The sequence below is a fragment of the Oncorhynchus tshawytscha genome, unplaced genomic scaffold (assembly GCF_018296145.1).
Source record: "Oncorhynchus tshawytscha isolate Ot180627B unplaced genomic scaffold, Otsh_v2.0 Un_contig_543_pilon_pilon, whole genome shotgun sequence".
Lineage (NCBI taxonomy): Eukaryota > Metazoa > Chordata > Actinopteri > Salmoniformes > Salmonidae > Oncorhynchus > Oncorhynchus tshawytscha.
In genome coordinates this window covers 1-22,650 of record NW_024608408.1, presented here as the reverse complement: position 1 = coordinate 22,650, position 22,650 = coordinate 1, and the positions used below count along the sequence as shown (strand labels likewise).

At 41.1% G+C, this 22,650-nt stretch overlaps 1 protein-coding gene across 1 annotated transcript; it reads left to right on the top strand.

The window, feature by feature from the left end:
* Nucleotides 1–330: 330 nt before the first annotated feature.
* On the top strand, nt 331–11,969 carry LOC121843502. The gene is made up of 7 exons (XM_042313120.1): nt 331–334; nt 667–824; nt 1,007–3,590; nt 10,220–10,376; nt 10,939–11,205; nt 11,322–11,579; nt 11,678–11,969. Exons 1-7 carry the CDS (start codon nt 331–333, stop codon nt 11,952–11,954), a joined length of 3,705 nt encoding a protein of 1,234 aa, XP_042169054.1. The 3' UTR covers nt 11,955–11,969.
* Nucleotides 11,970–22,650: the final 10,681 nt, after the last annotated feature.

The window sequence follows — 22,650 nt, the reverse complement described above, 5'->3', positions numbered from 1 at the left end:
TATATAGACTTGTTTCTACTGTATTATTGACTGTATGTTTGTTTTACTCCATGTGTAACTCTGTGTCGTTGTATGTGTCGAACTGCTTTGCTTTATCTTGGCCAGGTCGCAATTGTAAATGAGAACTTGTTCTCAACTTGCCTACCTGGTTAAATAAAGGTAAAATAAAAATAAAATTAAAAAAAACCTGAACTCCATCTGTTCTTATCTGTTTAATAGTTCAATAAAAAATAAAAAAATATATAAATATAAAAAAATATATATATATATATAAAAAACCGAAAAGTGTTTTCTCCCTTCATCCTTTGTTGAGTAACTTTAAGTGATGACATGTGTCAGAGAGAGAAAGCGAGCGCGGTGCCAGAGAGAGAGAAGGCGAGCGCGGCGCCAGCGAGAGAAAGCGAGCGAGCGCGGCGCCAGCGAGAGAGAGAGAGAGAGAGAGAGAAAGAAAGAAAGCGAGCGCGGCGCCAGCGAGAGAGAGAAAGCGAGCGCGGCGCCAGCGAGAGAAATAACGTTCAGAACGTCAAGAACGTGACCATTGAGCTGAACAATCCTGCCAAGCATTTCTGTAGAGGCCTGACTGAAGGTGAGTTACATTACTGCTGAATGAATACCTTCAATGACCTGTATAACAACATGTTATTATGTGTTTTCTGTGATTGTCAGACTGGACAACAGACAGTGTTGTGGTGGCTGCCCTCGGTCGTCCCTTAGATCTTGGGATGTTGTATGACTGCCGCAGTGACTCACTTTGTTCAGGTACCGTATGCTTTTCCAGTTTAAAGACTTCAAAGTGTTGTGGATGTAGTTATTGTTTTGCTCAGGTATGTGTGCATAGTTTAAAGACAGCTGTTTTATCTAATGTTTAAAAGCATGGACTGCGTCAGCGCTGGGCTAGCGAAGGTATGCATTTTGTTGAGTGCTGGACTTTATAGTTTGTTTTCTGAATAGTTCATATTGTGAAATATGTATTGTGATGTATTGTGAAGTTCTGCAGTGAATGTAGTATCATTTTATCTCCTTAGATGTCAGTCTTTGGGATGACAGTACAATAGCCTTCATGTTTCAGTCTCTACCTCGGCCTCTCACAGAGGTGAAGTGTATTGAAGGAGACTCCCTTCAGGACAGATTCAGGGCTCTGGATGTGACCACTCCTCTCAGAGCCAGTGTCCTGTCTGGACTGGTGGAGGTTGGAGGTGCTGCTGGATACCTGAACCATCCTGTTCAGTCCACACTGCAGGACCGGGTCACTCTACAGTACAGAACCACTACCAGACTGGACATGCTCAGTCACAGGGTGCTTCAGGAGGAGACAGTCAGAACACAACGAAAGGCAACTCATGTGGTCATGGCTGTTCTCTATGGAGCTCAAGCATTCTTTACCTTTGATTACAAACACATCAACGGACAACACAGTGGTGCAGGAGAGGCAGATATGCACAGTGTTGTGAAGAAGATGATCCCCACCTTCAGTGCGGATCAGATCTTTTCCAGCTTGAGTGACGATGAAAAACCAAACAGTTTGTTGTATCAGTGTACTCTCTACAGTGATGTAGACCATGTTAATGGCTCCATGACGTATGACAGAGCTCTGCAAGTCTATGAAACTTTCCCGAAGCACCTTGGACAGCAAGGAGAGAAAGCAGTGCCTCTGTATGCATGGCTCTATCCTCTGAAGAATCTGGACAATTCAGTTAAAATGCTATTTTTCACCAAGGCAGAGGGTGTGCTGGACCATCTGAGGCAGGCCACCATGAGATGCCAGGAGATGATGACAGACTTCACCAATGGTTGTGTGATGAAATGGTTTCCTGATCTGAAGTATAAACTGTCTAGATTATCAGAGCTTCTGCAGAAGTACCAGTCTGAGTTTAAGAGAGAGGTGGCCATGGCAGTAAAGACCATGAGAGAGAGTGAAGGGGTGGATGAAAACAGACTGAGAGACATTCTCCAGAACCATGACCAGTCACCGTTCTGTCTTCAGTCTATACAGTTGTGGCTAAACAACAAGGCAGCGGAGGTGAGGGCTCTGAATGTCTGTAAAACAAGAAACATCCCCATGATGAAATCTCAGGAAGAGCTGGACGGTGTCCTCAGATCCTCAAAGGACAGGCTGCTGTGTTTCACTCTGACCTCCCTGGAGGATGAAGATCCATTCCTCTCCACCATGGAGCAGCACAAACACTCTGTTCCAATGAACACCGTGAACCAGTCTGATCTCACTGGACAGCAGCACAAACACTCTGTTCCAATGAACACCGTGAACCAATCTGATCTCACTGGACAGCAGCACAAACACTCTGTTCCAATGAACACCGTGAACCAATCTGATCTCACTGGACAGCAGCACAAACACTCTGTTCCAATGAACACCATGAACCAATCTGATCTCACTGGACAGCAGCACAAACACTCTGTTCCAATGAACACCGTGAACCAGTCTGATCTCACTGGACAGCAGCACAAACACTCTGTTCCAATGAACACCGTGAACCAATCTGATCTCACTGGACAGCAGCACAAACACTCTGTTCCAATGAACACCGTGAACCAATCTGATCTCACTGGACAGCAGCACAAACACTCTGTTCCAATGAACACCGTGAACCAGTCTGATCTCACTGGACAGCAGCACAAACACTCTGTACAAGAGAACACCGTGAACCAGTCTGATCTCACTGGACAGCAGCACAAACACTCTGTTCCAATGAACACCGTGAACCAATCTGATCTCACTGGACAGCAGCACAAACACTCTGTTCCAATGAACACCGTGAACCAATCTGATCTCACTGGACAGCAGGAGACACAGCGACCATTCAAACCTCCCGATTTAACTCAGAAAATACAGTCTGCCCTCCGCTTGTTCACCAAATCCTATGAAGACAGCGGAGATGGAGAGAACATCAAGTTCATAGCAGCAGTTATACATGATATCAGTATTCCTGGATCCTCCATTCGTCTGTATCAACAAGGCAGTATCATCACCACCAACTTTCAGCTGGGATTAAAACCTGATCCATTCCAGGTAGCAGAGATAAAACAGAGCTGTGTCCTCCTGACGTTTCCACAGTCAACCATCAGAAGACCTGAGAGGTACATAGTAGAGTACAGAGTCATGACTACTGGTGTTAGCAAGGTTAGCAAACGGCCATGGAATGTAGTAGACACCCTGGCTCCTGCAGAAACCTGTCTGGTGCCAGGTCTGAAACCGTTCACACTGTACCACATCAGGTACTCTGTTATAGAACACTCTGGTATGAGTGACTTCAGCAAGGTCATTGAGGTCAAGACCCTGAGATCCCCACCTGAACAGCTGTATGTGAGCCGGCTGCTGAACAAAACAAAGGAAACCGTCAAAGTGACTTGGTTCCAGCCAGAGTGTGAAGATGGTGCCTCTGTACTCCACTACAAAGTAGACTATAAAGAGACAGGACTGGAGGGCTGGTCTACCATGGTAACAGAGGGACCTGAATGTTACTGTGATGTAACTCTGAACCTCAGTACCTGCTACAGAGTCAGAGTGTCAGCTGTCTATGGAGAAGGAGACACCAGTGAAACCAGCAGAGAGACAGATGTCCCAGTCAATGGTGAGTTTCTACATAACTATTTAGGAATGATGAGGAAACTAAAGGTTACCCTGTCCTGACCTAGCTAATTATCAAATTAAATATGAAGATGTTTAACATGAAATAAGTCCTGACATCTGCAATTGTAATCTTCTTATTTCTACATACACTATATATAGTATAGCGTTAATGACTCTATGTAGCTACATGTTTATTATGTCTATACAGTATATTAGCGTTAATGACTCTATGTAGCTACATGTTTATTATGTCTATACAGTATATTAGCGTTAATGACTCTATGTAGCTACATGTTTATTATGTGTCTATACAGTATATTAGTGTTAATGACTCTATATAGCTACATGTTTATTAGTGTAAATGACTCTATGTAGCTACATGTTTATTATGTGTCTATACAGTATATTAGTGTTAATGACTCTATATAGCTACATGTTTATTATGTGTCTATACAGTATATTAGTGTTAATGACTCTATATAGCTACATGTTTATTATGTCTATACAGTATATTAGTGTTAATGACTCTATATAGCTACATGTTTATTAGTGTTAATATGACTATGTAGCTACATGTTTATTAGTGTTAATATGACTATGTAGCTACATGTTTATTATGTCTATACAGTATATTAGTGTTAATGACTCTATGTAGCTACATGTTTATTATGTGTCTATACAGTATATTAGTGTTAATGACTCTATATAGCTACATGTTTATTATGTGTCTATACAGTATATTAGTGTTAATATGACTCTATGTAGCTACATGTTTATTATGTGTCTATACAGTATATTAGTGTTAATATGACTCTATGTAGCTACATGTTTATTAGTGTTAATATGACTCTATGTAGCTACATGTTTATTATGTGTCTATACAGTATATTAGTGTTAATGACTCTATATAGCTACATGTTTATTATGTGTCTGTATAGCTACATGTTTATTATGTGTCTATACAGTATATTAGTGTAAATGACTATGTAGCTACATGTTTATTAGTGTTAATGGCTATGTAGCTACATGTTTATTATGTGTTTATACAGTATATTAGTGTTAATGACTCTATGTAGCTACATGTTTATTATGTGTCTGTATAGCTACATGTTTATTATGTGTCTATACAGTATATTAGTGTTAATATGACTCTATGTAGCTACATGTTTATTATGTGTCTATATAGCTACATGTTTATTATGTGTCTATACAGTATATTAGTGTTAATATGACTCTATGTAGCTACATGTTTATTATGTGTCTATACAGTATATTAGTGTTAATATGACTCTATGTAGCTACATGTTTATTATGTGTCTATATAGCTACATGTTTATTATGTGTCTATACAGTATATTAGTGTTAATATGACTCTATGTAGCTACATGTTTATTATGTGTCTGTATAGCTACATGTTTATTATGTGTCTATACAGTATATTAGTGTTAATATGACTCTATGTAGCTACATGTTTATTATGTGTCTATACAGTATATTAGTGTTAATATGACTCTATGTAGCTACATGTTTATTATGTGTCTATACAGTATATTAGTGTTAATGACTCTATATAGCTACATGTTTATTATGTGTCTATACAGTATATTAGTGTTAATGACTCTATATAGCTACATGTTTATTATGTGTCTATACAGTATATTAGTGTTAATGACTCTATGTAGCTACATGTTTATTAGTGTTAATGACTCTATATAGCTACATGTTTATTATGTGTCTATACAGTATATTAGTGTTAATGACTCTATGTAGCTACATGTTTATTAGTGTTAATGACTCTATATAGCTACATGTTTATTATGTCTATACAGTATATTAGTGTAAATGACTATGTAGCTACATGTTTATTAGTGTTAATGGCTATGTAGCTACATGTTTATTATGTGTTTATACAGTATATTAGTGTTAATGACTCTATGTAGCGACATGTTTATTATGTCTATACAGTATATTAGTGTTAATGACTCTATATAGCTACATGTTTATTATGTCTATACAGTATATTAGTGTTAATGACTCTATGTAGCTACATGTTTATTATGTCTATACAGTATATTAGTGTTAATGACTCTATATAGCGACATGTTTATTATGTCTATACAGTATATTAGTGTTAATGACTCTATGCAGCTACATGTTTATTATGTCTATACAGTATATTAGTGTTAATGACTCTATGTAGCTACTTCCGTCGCCGACAGAGATGGCCGCCTCGCTTCGCGTTCCTAGGAAACTATGCAGGTTTTTGTTTTTTTATGTGTTATTTCTTACATTAGTACCCCAGGTCATCTTAGGTTTCATTACATACAGTCGAGAAGAACTACTGAACATAAGAGCAGCGTCAACTCACCATCAGTACGACCAAGAATATGACTTTCGCGAAGCGGATCCTGTGTTCTGCCTTTCACCCAGGACAACGGAATGGATCCCAGCCGGCGACCCAAAAAAACGACTTTGTAAAAGGGGGAAACGGAGCGGTCTTCTGGTCAGACTCCAGAGACGGGAAGATCGTGCACCACTCCCTAGCACTCTTCTCGCCAATGTCCAGTCTCTTGACAACAAGGTTGATGAAATCCGAGCAAGGGTAGCATTCCAGAGGGACATCAGAGACTGTAACGTTCTTTGCTTTACGGAAACATGGCTCACTGGAGAGACGCTATCGGAGTCGGTGCAGCCAGCGGGTTTCTCCACGCATCGCGCAGACAGAAACAAACATCTTTCTGGTAAGAAGAGGGGCGGGGGCGTATGCTTCATGGTTAACGTGAAGTGGTGTGATCATAACAACATACAGGTACTCAAGTCCTTCTGTTCACCTGATTTAGAATTCCTCACAATCAAATGTCGACCGCATTATCTACCAAGGGAATTCTCTTTGATTATAATCACAGCCGTATATATTCCCCCCCAAGCAGACACATCGATGGCTCTGAACGAACTTTATTTGACTCTTTGCAAACTGGAATCCATTTATCCGGAGGCTGCATTCATTGTAGCTGGGGATTTTAACAAGGCTAATCTGAAAACAAGACTCCCTAAATTTTATCAGCATATCGATTCCGTAACCAGGGCTGGAAAAACCTTGGATCACTGCTATTCTAACTTCCGTGACGCATATAAGGCCCTGCCCCGCCCTCCTTTCGGAAAAGCTGACCATGACTCCATTTTGTTGATCCCTGCCTACAGACAGAAACTAAAACAAGAAGCTCCCGCGCTGAGGTCTGTTCAACGCTGGTCCGACCAATCTGATTCCACACTCCAAGACTGCTTCCATCACGTGGATTGGGATATGTTTCGTATTGCGTCAGACAACAACATTGACGAATACGCTGATTCGGTGAGCGAGTTCATTAGAACGTGCGTTGAAGATGTCATTCCCATAGCAACGATTAAAACATTCCCAAACCAGAAACCGTGGATTGATGGCAGCATTCGCGTGAAACTGAAAGCCCGAACCACTGCTTTTAATCAGGGCAAGGTGACCGGAAACATGACCGAATACAAACAGTGTAACTATTCCCTCCGCAAGGCAATCAAACAAGCTAAGCGTCAGTATAGAGACAAAATAGAATCTCAATTCAACGGCTCAGACACAAGAGGTATGTGGCAGGGTCTACAGTCAATCACGGATTACAAAAAGAAAACCACCCCAGTCACGGACCAGGATGTCTTGCTCCCAGGCAGACTAAATAACTTTTTTGCCCGCTTTGAGGACAATACAGTGCCACTGACACGGCCCGCAACTAAAACATGTGGACTCTCCTTCACTGCAGCCGACGTGAGGAAAACATTTAAACGTGTCAACCCTCGCAAGGCTGCAGGCCCAGACGGCATCCCCAGCCGCGCCCTCAGAGCATGCGCAGACCAGCTGGCTGGTGTGTTTACGGACATATTCAATCAATCTCTATCGCAGTCTGTTGTTCCCACATGCTTCAAGAGGGCCACCATTGTTCCTGTTCCCAAGAAAGCTAAGGTAACTGAGCTAAACGACTACCGCCCCGTAGCACTCACTCCCGTCATCATGAAGTGCTTTGAGAGACTAGTCCAGGACCATATCACCTCCACCCTACCTGACACCCTAGACCCACTCCAATTTGCTTACCGCCCAAATAGGTCCACAGACGATGCAATCTCAACCACACTGCACACTGCCCTAACCCATCTGGACAAGAGGAATACCTATGTGAGAATGCTGTTCATTGACTACAGCTCGGCATTTAACACCATAGTATCCTCCAAGCTCGTCATCAAGCTCGAGACCCTGGGTCTCGACCCCGCCCTGTGCAACTGGGTACTGGACTTCCTGACGGGCCGCCCCCAGGTGGTGAGGGTAGGCAACAACATTTCCACACCGCTGATCCTCAACACTGGGCCCCACAAGGGTGCGTTCTGAGCCCTCTCCTGTACTCCCTGTTCACCCACAACTGCGTGGCCACGCACGCCTCCAACTCAATCATCAAGTTTGCGGGCGACACAACAGTGGTAGGCTTGATTACCAACAACGACGAGACTGCCTACAGGGAGGAGGTGAGGGCCCTCAGAGTGTGGTGTCAGGAAAATAACCTCACACTCAACGTCAACAAAACTAAGGAGATGATTGTGGACTTCAGGAAACAGCAGAGGGAACACCCCCCTATCCACATTGATGGAACAGTAGTGGAGAGGGTAGTAAGATTTAAGTACACATCACAGACAAACTGAATTGGTCCACCCACACAGACAGCATCGTGAAGAAGGCGCAGCAGCGCCTCTTCAACCTCAGGAGGCTGAAGAAATTCGGCTTGTCACCAAAAGCACTCACAAACTTCTACAGATGCACAATCGAGAGCATCCTGTCGGGCTGTATCACCGCCTGGTACGGCAACTGCTCCGCCCACAACCGTAAGGCTCTCCAGATGGTAGTGAGGTCTGCACAACGCATCACCGGGGGCAAACTACCTGCCCTCCAGGACACCTCCACCACCCGATGTTACAGGAAGGCCATAAAGATCATCAAGGACAACAACCACCCGAGCCACTGCCTGTTCACCCCGCTATCATCCAGAAGGCGAGGTCAGTACAGGTGCATCAAAGCTGGGACCGAGAGACTGAAAAACAGCTTCTATCTCAAGGCCATCAGACTGTTAAACAGCCACCACTAACATTGAGTGGCTGCTGCCAACACACTGACTCAACTCCAGCCACTTTAATAATGGGAATTGATGGGAAATGTTGTAAAATATATCACTAGCCACTTTAAACAATACTACCTTATATAATGTTTACATACCCTACATTATTCATCTCATATGTATATGTATATACTGTACTCTATATCATCTACTGCATTTTTATGTAATACATGTATCACTAGCCACTTTAACTATGCCACTTTGTTACATACTCATCCCATATGTATATACTGTACTCGATATCATCTACTGTATCTTGCCTATGCTGCTCTGTACCATCACTCACTCATATATCTGTATGTACATATTCTTTATCCCCTTACACTTGTGTCTATAAGGTAGTCGTTTTGGAATTGTTAGCTAGGTTACTTGTTGGTTATTACTGCATTGTCGGAACTAGAAGCACAAGCATTTCGCTACACTCGCATTAACATCTGCTAACCATGTGTATGTGACAAATAAAATTTGATTTGATTTGTTTATTATGTGTCTATACAGTATATTAGTGTTAATGACTCTATATAGCTACATGTTTATTATGTGTCTATACAGTATATTAGTGTTAATGACTCTATATAGCTACATGTTTATTATGTGTCTATACAGTATATTAGTGTTAATGACTCTATGTAGCTACATGTTTATTATGTGTCTATACAGTATATTAGTGTTAATGACTCTATGTAGCTACATGTTTATTATGTGTCTATACAGTATATTAGTGTTAATGACTCTATGTAGCTACATGTTTATTATGTGTCTATACAGTATATTAGTGTTAATGACTCTATATAGCTACATGTTTATTATGTGTCTATACAGTATATTAGTGTTAATGACTCTATATAGCTACATGTTTATTATGTGTCTATACAGTATATTAGTGTTAATGACTCTATGTAGCTACATGTTTATTATGTCTATACAGTATATTAGTGTTAATGACTATTTAGCTACATGTTTATTAGTGTTATTTACTCTATGTAGCTACATGTTTATTATGTCTATACAGTATATTAGTGTTAACGACTCTATGTAGCTACATGTTTATTATGTGTCTATACAGTATATTAGTGTAAATGACTATTTAGCTACTTGTTTGTTCGTATTATTTACTCTATGTAGCTACATGTTTATTATGTGTCTATACAGTATATTAGTGTTAACGACTCTATGTAGCTACATGTTTATTATGTGTCTATACAGTATATTAGTGTTAATGACTATTTAGCTACTTGTTTGTTAGTATTATTTACTCTATATAGCTACATGTTTATTATGTCTATACAGGATATTAGTGTTAACGACTCTATGTAGCTACATGTTTATTATGTGTACAGTATATTAGTGTTAATATGACTGTAGCTACATGTTTATTACAGTTTTAAATCACACATTAAACTAAAACTTAAATTAACTTTATTTTCTATTTTTTACGTTGCAGTCTGGTCCATAGACCTCTCAGAGAGAAAGGCCTCCCTCCTCCTAGAAGTGCTGAAACTCCAACCAGAGAAGAAACCAGTAGAGCTGAAGGGCTGGTCAGATGAAGAGAGTGAAGTGAGGAGTTTCCTTCAGTGTCTGCACTACATCTCACAGCTGAGGTGAGTCTGAACATGTGTGGTGGTTATGTGATGCTAGTAACATTTATACCAAGATTTCAAATGTTACTAAATGTCATTCATTTTATTTTTTTATTCATATATCTTTCAAAACAGAACAAATGTTGCTGTTGTGTTAGTAACACCGATATTATGGAGTTTTGTCATATATTGTTAATTTATCTTAATTATGTGATGCTAGACATTTGTCTTTTAGAAATCTTATGGATTTTACCTTTAAGAATCTGAACGTTTATATTCAGAATATCTCATCTATAAAACCAAATGTCTTGTATATTATGTAACTTTCTCTGTGACATGGTATTATATTTCCATATGACAGGCAGGTATTCATGTACAGTGAGGTCAAAGTATTGGGACATGGACACATTTGTTATTTTGCTCTGGTCAGACTGTCAGCTTTAATGTCAGGGCATTTTCACCGTTTAGAAAGTGCTGGAGTACAGAGCCAAAACAACATAAAATGTGTCACTGTCCCCATACTTTTGGACGTCACTGTCTCCTAAATGTCTGATTTGATGTCCCCCATGTTTTGCTGTTTCAGCTGTGGTGATGACAGGTTCTTCCAGACTGTGTGTGAATCCATCCCTGTGAGGTCCAGAGAGGAGGACCAGCAGTTGGCCTCTCTCCTCCAGGCCTTGGGCTCCACCCTGTCACTGGGAGGAGTGTTACCCAGGAAAACCTGCAGGTCTGTGGGGAGAGTCCTGGGTCTCTGTGCCTCCAGAGTGGACCTCACTCTCACCCCCAGCAAGATCTCTCTCCAAGGAGCCGCACTTCTTTTGAGACATGAGTCAAAGCTCCACAAGCTCAGGTATGTTCAGGAAGACAGCTTGTACAGGTCTATTCAATAGTTGATTCTCCTACTGAGTATTTATCTGACAAGGTTTCTCTGTTTTAAGTGACTTGCGTTTTGTCGTTTCATTCCAGGCTGAATGTGGGTGTGGCAGTGAAACTGTCCAGACTGGTTAGGAGGACAGGGAGAGGTGCTACTCCACTGACTGTCCCAGAGCTCTCCCTGGACCTAAAGAGCAGCCAGCCACCAGAGAGAGTGTTATCCAGGGCTCTGAGTAGTGTTGCGTCCCTGCTGAGACTCTGGAGGGTTCAGTGTCTGGACCTGACTGACTTCTGCATCCAGGGTCACTCTCTCATCACACTGCTGTGTCACCAGGGACCTCTCTCTCTCAGGTCAGTCTGAAGCTGATGTTTTTTAAAAGTAGAAATAGTAACTTCATTCCTGTGTTTTTCTTCATATTTCTGACAGCCTGTATGTTCCAACCTCCTAGACTGAATTCAGACACTCTGCAGCAGCTGACTGTAGTTGCAGGACAAGGACTTGTACTTGCAGGACAAGGACTTGACTCAGTGGTTCCTGGAGAAGGTTGGTGGAGATCTGACCTCCTGCAGGCTGGACTGGGAAGTGCTTCTCTCTCTGCTGCAGCATTCAACCCACAACATCACTGTGGACCTCAGGAAGAACCGGCTCCTAGAGAAGAACAGCTCAGATCTTCTCCCCTTTCTGGGAAGGGTTACTCTCAAGAGGTGGGTGAACTGTTTCTCTGATCAGTCTTTCTAGAACTAATAAAATAACTATTTCTATCCAGTGACATGTTGTTCCTCTGTAATATCATTAGGGTTTTAATCAAGAGGTGGGAAAGTCCTCCATCAGACAGATCTTTGACAGTAGAGACAGTGACTCGACAGAGTGGAATGTTCACTTAAAAACGTGAAGAATTAGCATGCTGACAGTGATGATGATCTATTATAAAATAATTTGGTGTTTTAGGATTTAAAAAATAGAAAGTTTTGTTTAATTAAATGTTTAACCTTTTAAGGTATAGGGGGCAGCATTTTCACTTTTGGATAATTTCAACTTCCTGCTACCATGCCAGGAATATAAGATATGCATATTATTAGTCGATTTTGATAGAAAACACTCTGAAGTTTCTAAAACTGTTTGAATTATGTCTGTGAGTATAACAGAACTTATGTAGCAGGCAAAACCCCGAGGACTAACTGTTCAGAATAAAATGTTTTGGCCTCTATCTGTTCCCTGAGTTGTCTGGATATTTCTTAAGAAGATCTTTCTTGTTTTCAGTTCCTACCGCTTCCCCTGGATGTCACCAGGCTTTGGAATTTGGTTGAGGTTATTCATTTGTGCAACAAAGAAGAAGGCCATCTAGGAACTACGTAACACTGTTGAGAGTTGCACAAGACGTGAAAAGGAGCATGGTTTGTTTACTTCCTGTATTGAAAACAGATTGCCCCGTCTACAATTTGATCGATTATTAACATTTAAAAATACCTAAAGTTGTATTACAAAAGTAGTTTGAAATATTTTGGCTAAGTTTCCCTGTTTTTTTGCCCAAGACGCAAGCCCCAAGAAGTTAATGAACAGCTGATTGAGTTGTGGCTGTCAGTATGGTTGTTAATGAACACCCCTATTTAGATAGTTGGAACGGCAAAACTATTTGCCACTGGAGAGTTGGTTGACTCTAATTTCCTCCCTATATTGTTGGCCTACAATCTGTGTATCCACTACTTTCATTGGCCTGTGTTATTGGTTGCATTTAAGACACTGGTCATTCGTTTTATTGTTCTGGTTGTCAGAGCATCTTGGGATTTTTTGTGGGATTTAAAAAAATATCATATATTATTATAGAAATATATCATATATAATTATTGTAATGTCTCCAGTCGTGTAAAATGATGGAGAATTGCAGAAAATTATATTTATTAATTTAGAGCCTGAATGTTGATGAAACCCTGTAATGCACTAACCTTAACCTCAGCTAGGGGTGAAATTGAAGGGGAGATAAATAGAGTTGTAGTGTGTTTATCAGTGTTTTAATGTGTGATGGTGTGTAAATAAGTATCTCTCTCTCACACCCTCTTTCTCTGTTTCTCTCTCTCTCTCTGTAGTGTTGACAGGAGGTTACTGCTGAGTTTCCTCCAGTGCTGTGGTGCCTCTCAGATCCAGCAGGGGGCGCCACCACTACCAACAGCATTATGGCTGCTGAGGTCTCTGCACTACAGACTGGACTTCTCCTGCTCCTCCTCTGTGGACCTGTCAGCTCAGGACCAGGGGGAGGCTCTGTGTCTGACTACTGACCACTGCAGGGCCATCAACTCTGTTCTGAAGCAGAACCAACACAGCACCCAGTTGGTTCAGAACCAGGTCCAGCTCATCCTAAGAGAATGTGAGGTGGAGGACAGATCACTGAGGGAGCTGCTTCCCATCCTGCATATTGTCAAGCTGAGGTTAGACACACAAAGACAATCATTTGACCAACTAGTTAATCAGTAGGAGTTAGACCTACTCTGTGTCATAATGTTGTCTCTGCTTCTTGTCCTCTCAGCCCCAGCAAAGCTCTGCTACTTCAGCTGCTGGACCTTGTGTGTGAGGGGATTGAAGAGGGGCTGCTGAGGCATGCAGAGTCCCTGTGCAGAGCCCTGGGTGGGGAGCTGGACCTCAGTGAGACCAGGCTGGACCAGAAGGCCTGTGGATCTCTGGCCCTGGTTTTGGAACACTCAGAGGGTCTGTCAGAACTGGACCTCAGCCACTGTCAACTCACAGACCACCAGCTACAGCCTCTGATCACACACTTGCATAAAGTACAAGTCCTGGAGTGAGTGGCTTTCACTGTGTGTGTGGACTTGTTTAACTATACTTTTGGGGACCAACTGGGGCCATATTCTCTCTCTCTCTCTCTCTCTCTCTCTCTCTCTCTCTCCCTCTCTCTCTCTCAGCCTGAGCCACAATGACATCACTGATGCTCTGACTGACAGAATACTTCAATACACACCATACGGTAAGGGTGTGTGTGATAGTGAGCAGAGCATATGGGTGTGTATGTTGCTGGGGGCAACTATTAGAGGATAATGACAGTGCAGCAGTATCTAACAGCTAATATCTAACAATTCCACAACGAAACCTAATACACACACAGTCTTATAAAGGAATGGGATAAGAATATATAAGTATACAATATAAGGATGAGCAGTGACAGAGCGGCTAAGATGCAATAGATAGTAAAGAATAGATAGTAATATATTATTTTAAATATTTAGTGAAAGATACAGTATATACATGTGAGATATGTAAACATTCTTAAAGTGGCATTATTAAAGTGACTTCTGTTCCATTTATTAAAGAGGCCAATGATATCAAGTCTGTAGGTAGGCAGCCACCTCTCTGTGCTAGTGGTGGTTGTTTAACAATCTGATGGCCCTGAGACAGGAGCTGTTTTTCAATTTCTCTGTCCCAGCTTTGATGCACCTATACTGACCTCACCTTCTTGATGATAGCAGGGTGAACAGGCAGTGGCTCGGGTGGTTATGGTCCTTGATGATCCTTTTTGCCTTCTTGTGACATCGGGTGGTGTAGGTGTCCTGGAGGGCAGGAAGTTGCCCCCGGTGATGCGTTGTGCAGACCTCACCAGACCAGACCTCTGGAGAGCCCTGGAGATATTAAAAGGTGATTCAAGTAATGCAGTAAAATGGTTTAGAATGTTTTAATGTTGGTTGCTTTAAGGTACGATGCTTGTAGACTGTGTTGATTAGGTTTAACTTGTTGGTACTCCCGGGTCCGGGAGCGTTGTCATCAACTGACACTAATTAGCATAACGCAACGGACATAAATCTTCGTAGAAAATATTCCTATTCATGAAATCATAAGTGAAATATATTGAGACACAGCTTAGCCTTTTGTTAATCACCCTGTCATCTCAGATTTTGAAAATATGGTTTACAGCCAAAGCAAGACAAGCATTTGTGTAAGTTTATTGATAGCCTAGCATAGCATTATTCCTAGCTAGCAGCAGGCAATCTGGTCACGAAAATCAGAAAAGCAATTAAATTAAATCGTTTACCTGTAACGGTTTTCTAGGTGTGAAGGAGAGTCGGACCAAAATGCAGCATGTAGATTGCGATCCATGTTTAATGAACAAACGTAAAACACGAATCAATGATAAACACTACAAAAACAAAGAACATAACGAAAACCGAAACAGCCTATACTAGTGTAAACTAACAAAGACAGGAACAAGGACACTAAGGACAATCACCCACGACAAACTCAAAGAATATGGCTGCCTAAATATGGTTCCCAATCAGAGACAACGATAAACACCTGCCTCTGATTGAGAACCACTTCAGACAGCAATAGACCTAACTAGAACACCCCACTAAGCTACAATCCCAATACATACACACCACATACAAAAACCCATGCCACACCCTGGCCTGACCAAATAAATGAAGATAAACACAAAATACTTCGACCAGGGCGTGACAGCACCTTTGATGAGCTTCGGATGTTTTCACTCACGAGACTCCCAGTTAGATAGCAAATGTTCCTTTTTCCCAAAATATTATTTTTGTAGGCGAAATAGCTCCGTTTGTTCTGCACGTTTGGCTGAGAAATCGACCGGAATTTGCAGTCACGACATAATATCGACAGAAACATGGCAAACGTTGGTTATAATCAATCCTCAAGGTGTTTTTCAAATATCTATTCGATAATATATCAACCGGGACTGGTGGCTTCTTAGTAGGAAAGAGACATTATTTTAACAGTTTTGGAAACTTTAGAGTGTTTTCTACCCAAATCTACCAATTATATGCATATCCTAGCTTCTGGGTCTGAGTTGCAGGCAGTTTACTTTGGGCACGTTTTTCATCCGGAGGTGAGAAAAATGCCCCCTACCCTAGTGAGGTTAACCTGTCTAGGACACAGGTTCCTGTCTAGGACACGCAACATTCTGCTGAAAAGGCAGCGTGGGAAATTCTAAAATATGTTTTAGAAATATTTAACTTTCACACATTATTAACAAGTCCAATACAGCAAATGAAAACACACATCTTGTTCATCTACCCATCGTGTCCGATTTTTAAAATGTTTTACAGTGAAAACACAACATATATTTATGTTACATCACCACCAAATCCAAAAAAACATTTTTCCCAGCCAAAGAGTCACAAAAGCAGAATTAGAGATACAATTAATCACTAACCTTTGATAATCTTCATCAGATGACACTCATATGACATCATATTACACAATATATTTATGTTTTGTTCGATAAAATGCATATTTATATCCACAAATCACGGTTTACATTGTTGCCATGTTCAGAAATGCCTCCAAAATATCCGGAGTAATTACAGAGAGCCACGTCATATAACAGAAATACTCATCATAAACTTTGACGAAAGATTCATGTTTTAGATATAATTAAAAATACACTGGTTCTTAATTAATGCAACCGCTGTGTCAGATTTTTTTTAAACGTTACGAAAAAGCATACCATGCAATAATCTGAGACGGCGCTCAGACGTAAATATTTCTCCGTCATGTTGGAGTCAACAGAAATACGAAATTACATCATAAATATTCCCTTACCTTTGATCATATTTCATCAGAATGCAGTGCAAGGAATCCTAGTTCCGCAATAAATTGTTGTTTTGTTCGATAATGTCCATTACTAGTGTTCAATTAGCTGCTTTTGCTAGCACGTTTAGTTCACATGTCCAAAAGCAGGCGCTGGACCAGGCGAACTCGGACAAAAACTACAAAAAGTTATATTCCAGGTCGAATAAACTGGTCAAACTACGTAGAGAATCAATCTTCAAGATGTTATTATCATATATATCCAATAACGTTCCAACCGGAGCATTCGTTTTTGTCTACAGAGTAATGGAACACAAGATGATATCGTGAGTACTGTGCATAACCAGGAATTGGCATTCTGCCAGACCACTGACTCAAATAGCTGCCATCAAGTCCCACATCACACTAGCGGCTTCATTTCACGTTCTACTGACTGTTGACATCTAGTGGAAGGCGTAGGAAGTGCGAACAGATCCATATCTTACAGGGATGTGAAAAGGTGATGAGTTGAAAATCAATCAGCCCCAGAATTTCCACTTCCTGTTTGGAAGTTTGCCTGCCCTATGAGTTCTGTTATACTCACAGACATAATTCAAACAGTTTTAGAAACTTCAGAGTGTTTTCTATCAAATCGTAATAATAATATGCATATATTAGCATCTGGGACAGAGTAGGAGGCAGTTCACTATGGGCACTCAATTCATCCAAAGTGAAAATGCTGCTCTCTATCCCTAAAAGGTGTTAACCTGATTTGTTAAATATTAATAGTTAACAATTATATGCTTAACAATAGTAAGACATTTATATTCTACCAATGCTGTGCTTCTGTAAAGGAATGGTTCCCTTTCTGCTCCCAGCACCTGGTCTAGGCGTGTAGTCAAGGACATTCTTGGCGACTTGGGAGGTGAACTTGAGGAACAGAATAGTCCTGTATTGTTTCCAATCACCTTTGCTTCTGAGTAACTTGGTCTCACGGCATAAGACAAGGAGCCTCTGAGAGTTCTTCAATCCATCCTGTTCTTTTAGCTGATGTTCCAATAAAAGCCACATTGAGTTAAAATAGAAGACTATGACAGGAAGAATGGAAAGTTAAAGGGAACAGTGACAGTTGACTGAGGTAGTTTTAGAAAAGTGGGAAAGAGAAGCAGAGAGACGATATGATAAACAGTGTAAAAACATAATGGTAAAGATTACCGAGAATGAGCCCACAACCAACAGTGACACTACTAAACGACAAAATAAAATAAGGAAGACTTTCCCTCGCCCTATTGCCCCCTTTCTATCAACCACCACAGGCTCCACAACAAGCTCCACCACAGGCTCCACCATAGGCACCACCACATGCTCCACCACAAGGCACCACGACAGGCTCCACTGCAGGCTCCACCACAGGCACCACCAACACCCTCCCGCACCCTCAGCTCCCTCTCAAGTTGTTGTCCCTCAAAAAGAAACAGCTGCAGCCACAGTGGTCAGACCAACAAAGAACCCTTGTACCCAATACCTCTGATACAGAAGGCTGCTGAGATGAAGATTCCCTCCAGTTCAGAGAAAGAAGAAGAAAAGGAGGTTGAATGGGAGTTCTCTCCCCATCTCCCCTCTACACCCCTCCAACTCCAGTGAAACGGACCCCCATGGACAAGGAGGAAAACCAGAAAAAGCATGAACCCAAACAACCTTCACAAACTATGTTAAAACGAGACTATAACCCTTTCCGAAACAAGACTGAAGACAGGCTCCCCCGGTGCTGTTCCTCAACCCACAGCCATGACCAGGGGCGACAGGAGATGACTGGAGACCAGAGGTGTGGATCCAGAAAACCTGGCAAAATCGCTGACATCACAAAGGAGCCAGAAAAAATGTGGTGAAGTTTGTAACCGACATAAATCTCCTCTGCAGACAGTATAAACCATCCACGGCTGAGGTAGACCACATCTTCAGGAAGAAAATGGGACTGCAGTGGATGGACGTGGAGGGCGACTACGATCTAATTCACCAATGGTTACCAGATGGTGCATACTAGCTTCAACTCACTGTTTTGGGAAACAGATTAAAGGACATGTATCCTCCAAAGACTGATTGGCCAGCCATCCAGGGTTGCTTTCAAAAGAAGAGTGTCTGGAAGACTATCGAATGAGGCTGGAGACCCTCTTCCGTCTAAACAGTGGGTTGAGGCCAGGAGAAGAGGCCTACAGCCATCTGTTGAAGGTGTACCTTGTGAATGGCTTAAAGGAGGACTCCCAGAAGACGGTGAGAACTACCTGTATCAGCTGGGAGACTGAGCCACTGCAGACGGTTACCCAGCACTGCAAACACGACAAAAGGCAGCAGGGTGAGAAAGTGGAAGAAAAGAGAAAAAGCTAAAGAAGGGATAGGCGAGAAACTGCAGGCCGAGGTCGAATTGTGCTTCTCACCCTAACGGTTCTCTCACTGTCACCCAAAAGCAAATGACGTTGTGGGGTAGGCTTCATTTTGGGCCTACTATTCCAATAGTCGCTGCGCTTAGACCGAGCGAGCTACGGTCAAGCGGGATATCTCGTTGAACTCGGCACGGCCTATCTGTTGGGAGAAATAACTGACTTACAGTTTATGGGGGCTGCCTAATCACACATATGAAGTTTTGGAAAGATCTGACCTTTTTAACCCTTGGAAACTGCCACTGTGACACCATTTAAGGCACTTCCGGTTGGGACAGGAAGCTATAAATAAATTCATATCCTGATTGGGGTATGCCTTTACAGAATCCTGACTTTTAAGTCTTTTCGTTAAGAACTGAGTTATTTACGGAGGGTTTAGTGAGTGTGTGATATTTCAGAAAATCATAGAAAATCACAGAAATCTCGCAGAGCTCCGCAGCACACTTTAAAAAGATTTGTATGAACACCCTGCAACTGGATCTGTAACTGTTGAAAAAAACACCTATCTTTGAACATCACCAATCTGTCATTGTATGATTTCTCTTAAATGACGATAGATAAATGGTTTGTTCTTTTTTATTGACAAGTAAGGGAAGACCCCCCTGAAGTGGACAAAAATGCATGGGAAGTCATTGGCATCGGACAAACCATATACACATTGGCCAATACCACCCAATTCGGCGTAAATTCGTGCAAAGTGTATTGCAACTGCCATATGGCGATTGCCTATTGTAACACTTTAAAAATTCAACAGGTGGCGAATTCGCTCCACCATGGTTTTTCATATTGGAAAATGGCACCCAAGTCAACATCCAAAAGCAAAATTTTGAAAAAATGATTTTTTGTCAAAAACTTATCACCCCTTAAAAAAGTGCTTTCTGGACCGTTTTTCGAAATTCTTTCGATTTTTTTGTCAATTACACATGTGTAAGAACTGTATGAATATACTTTTGTCCAATTTTATCATCATATTTTTTTTTTTTTTACATGGGCATAAGTAATATGTTTTGTCCACTTTCAATATGATTTCATAGGAAGTCAAAAGTCAAAAGTCAAAAATGTCAAAATTTTGTAAAAACTTCACACACCCTTAAAAAGTGCTTTCTGGACCGTTTTTCGAAATTCTTTCGATTTTTTTGTCAATTACACATGTGTAAGAACTGTATGAATATACTTTTGTCCAATTTTATCATCATATTTTTTTTTTTTTTTTTTTTACATGGGCATAAGTAATATGTTTTGTCCACTTTCAATATGATTTCATAGGAAGTCAAAAGTCAAAAGTCAAAAATGTCAAAATTTTGTAAAAACTTCACACACCCTTAAAAAGTGCTTTCTGGACCGTTTTTGTAATTTTGTGTCAATTACACACGTATAAGAACTGTATCAACATACTTTAGTTGTATTCTACCATATGAAATTTGACATTCTCAAAAATGCAAAATTGACTGGCCTGATGAACACAGGATGGCCGAGCAGTGATAGTTGTTCCTTTCCATCACTCGTTGTGTTGATTTCATCATGTCCATTTGGTGATGTCTTTTCACATACAATCATATTGCAAGTGCACGTGCATTTGCAATATGGTTCAATGGGCATTTACCATATGAAATTTGACATGCTCAAAAATCCTGCAGAAATGCAAAATTGACTGGCCAGATGAACTCGGGATGGCCTGGCAGTGATAGTTGCTCCTTTCCATCGCTCGTTGTGTTGACTTCATCCTGTCCATTTTGTGATGTCTTTTCACATACAATCATATTGCAAGTGCACGTGCATTTGCAATATGGTTCAATGGGCATTTACCATATGAAATTTGACATGCTCAAAAATGCAAAATTGACTGGCCTGATGAACACAGGATGGCCGAGCAGTGATAGTTGTTCCTTTCCATCACTCGTTGTGTTGATTTCATCATGTCCATTTGGTGATGTCTTTTCACATACAATCATATTGCAAGTGCACGTGCATTTGCAATATGGTTCAATGGGCATTTACCATATGAAAATTGACATGCTCAAAAATCCTGCAGAAATGCAAAATTGACTGGCCAGATGAACTCGGGATGGCCGAGCAGTGATAGTTGTTCCTTTCCATCACTCGTTGTGTTGATTTCATCATGTCCATTTGGTGGTGTTTTTTCACTATAGAATCATATTGCAAATGCACGTGCATTGTTGTGCAACTGGTAACCCAAAAATAAAAATATGGTGATTTCATTATGTCCATTTGTTTATGTTTTCTTACTTTTGCAAAGTCACTGTGCATTTGCAATATGGTTCAATGGGCAGGTACCATCACGAATTTGTCATGCTATAAAAATGCTGCAGGAATGTGAAATTGATTGCCCCGATGAACACAGGATGGCCGAGCAGTGATAGTTGTTCCTTTCCATCACTCGTTGTGTTGATTTCATCATGTCCATTTGGTGATGTCTTTTCACATACAATCATATTGCAAGTGCACGTGCATTTGCAATATGGTTCAATGGGCATTTACCATATGAAATTTGACATGCTCAAAAATCATGCAGAAATGCAAAATTGACTGGCCAGATGAACTCGGGATGGCCTGGCAGTGATAGTTGCTCCTTTCCATCGCTCGTTGTGTTGACTTCATCCTGTCCATTTTGTGATGTCTTTTCACATACAATCATATTGCCACTTGCAATATGGTTCAATGGGCATTTACCATATGAAATTTGACATGCTCAAAAATCATGCAGAAATGCAAAATTGACTGGCCAGATGAACTCGGGATGGCCTGGCAGTGATAGTTGCTCCTTTCCATCGCTCGTTGTGTTGACTTCATCCTGTCCATTTTGTGATGTCTTTTCACATACAATCATATTGCAAGTGCACGTGCATTTGCAATATGGTTCAATGGGCATTTACCATATGAAATTTGACATGCTCAAAATGCAAAATTGACTGGCCTGATGAACACAGGATGGCCGAGCAGTGATAGTTGTTCCTTTCCATCACTCGTTGTGTTGATTTCATCATGTCCATTTGGTGGTGTTTTTTCACTATAGAATCATATTGCAAATGCACGTGCGTTGTTGTGCAACTGGTAACCCAAAAATAAAAATATGGTTGTAAATGCATTTACCGGGACTCCTATTGTCCATGCCCGCTATGGGAGTACCCTACTACGACCCTCTATCCATGGGGGCCGCCCTGAGTGCTTTATGGACTGTTTAAAATAGGCACCTGGTAACCCAAAAATAAAAATATGGTTGTAAAATGCAAGCGAGCTACGGTCAAGCGGGATATCTCGTTGAACTCGGCACGGCCTAGGGATTATGGTAATGCCATTGCCTGCTCTCTGTGTCTTTAAGCACCGCACTTTGTCACTCCATCCTTGCTGTGTGTGTGTATGAGAGCTTTTCTTTGACATCTCCTGGGGGAAATGACTGATTTACAGTTTAGGAGGGTTACCTAGTCACACA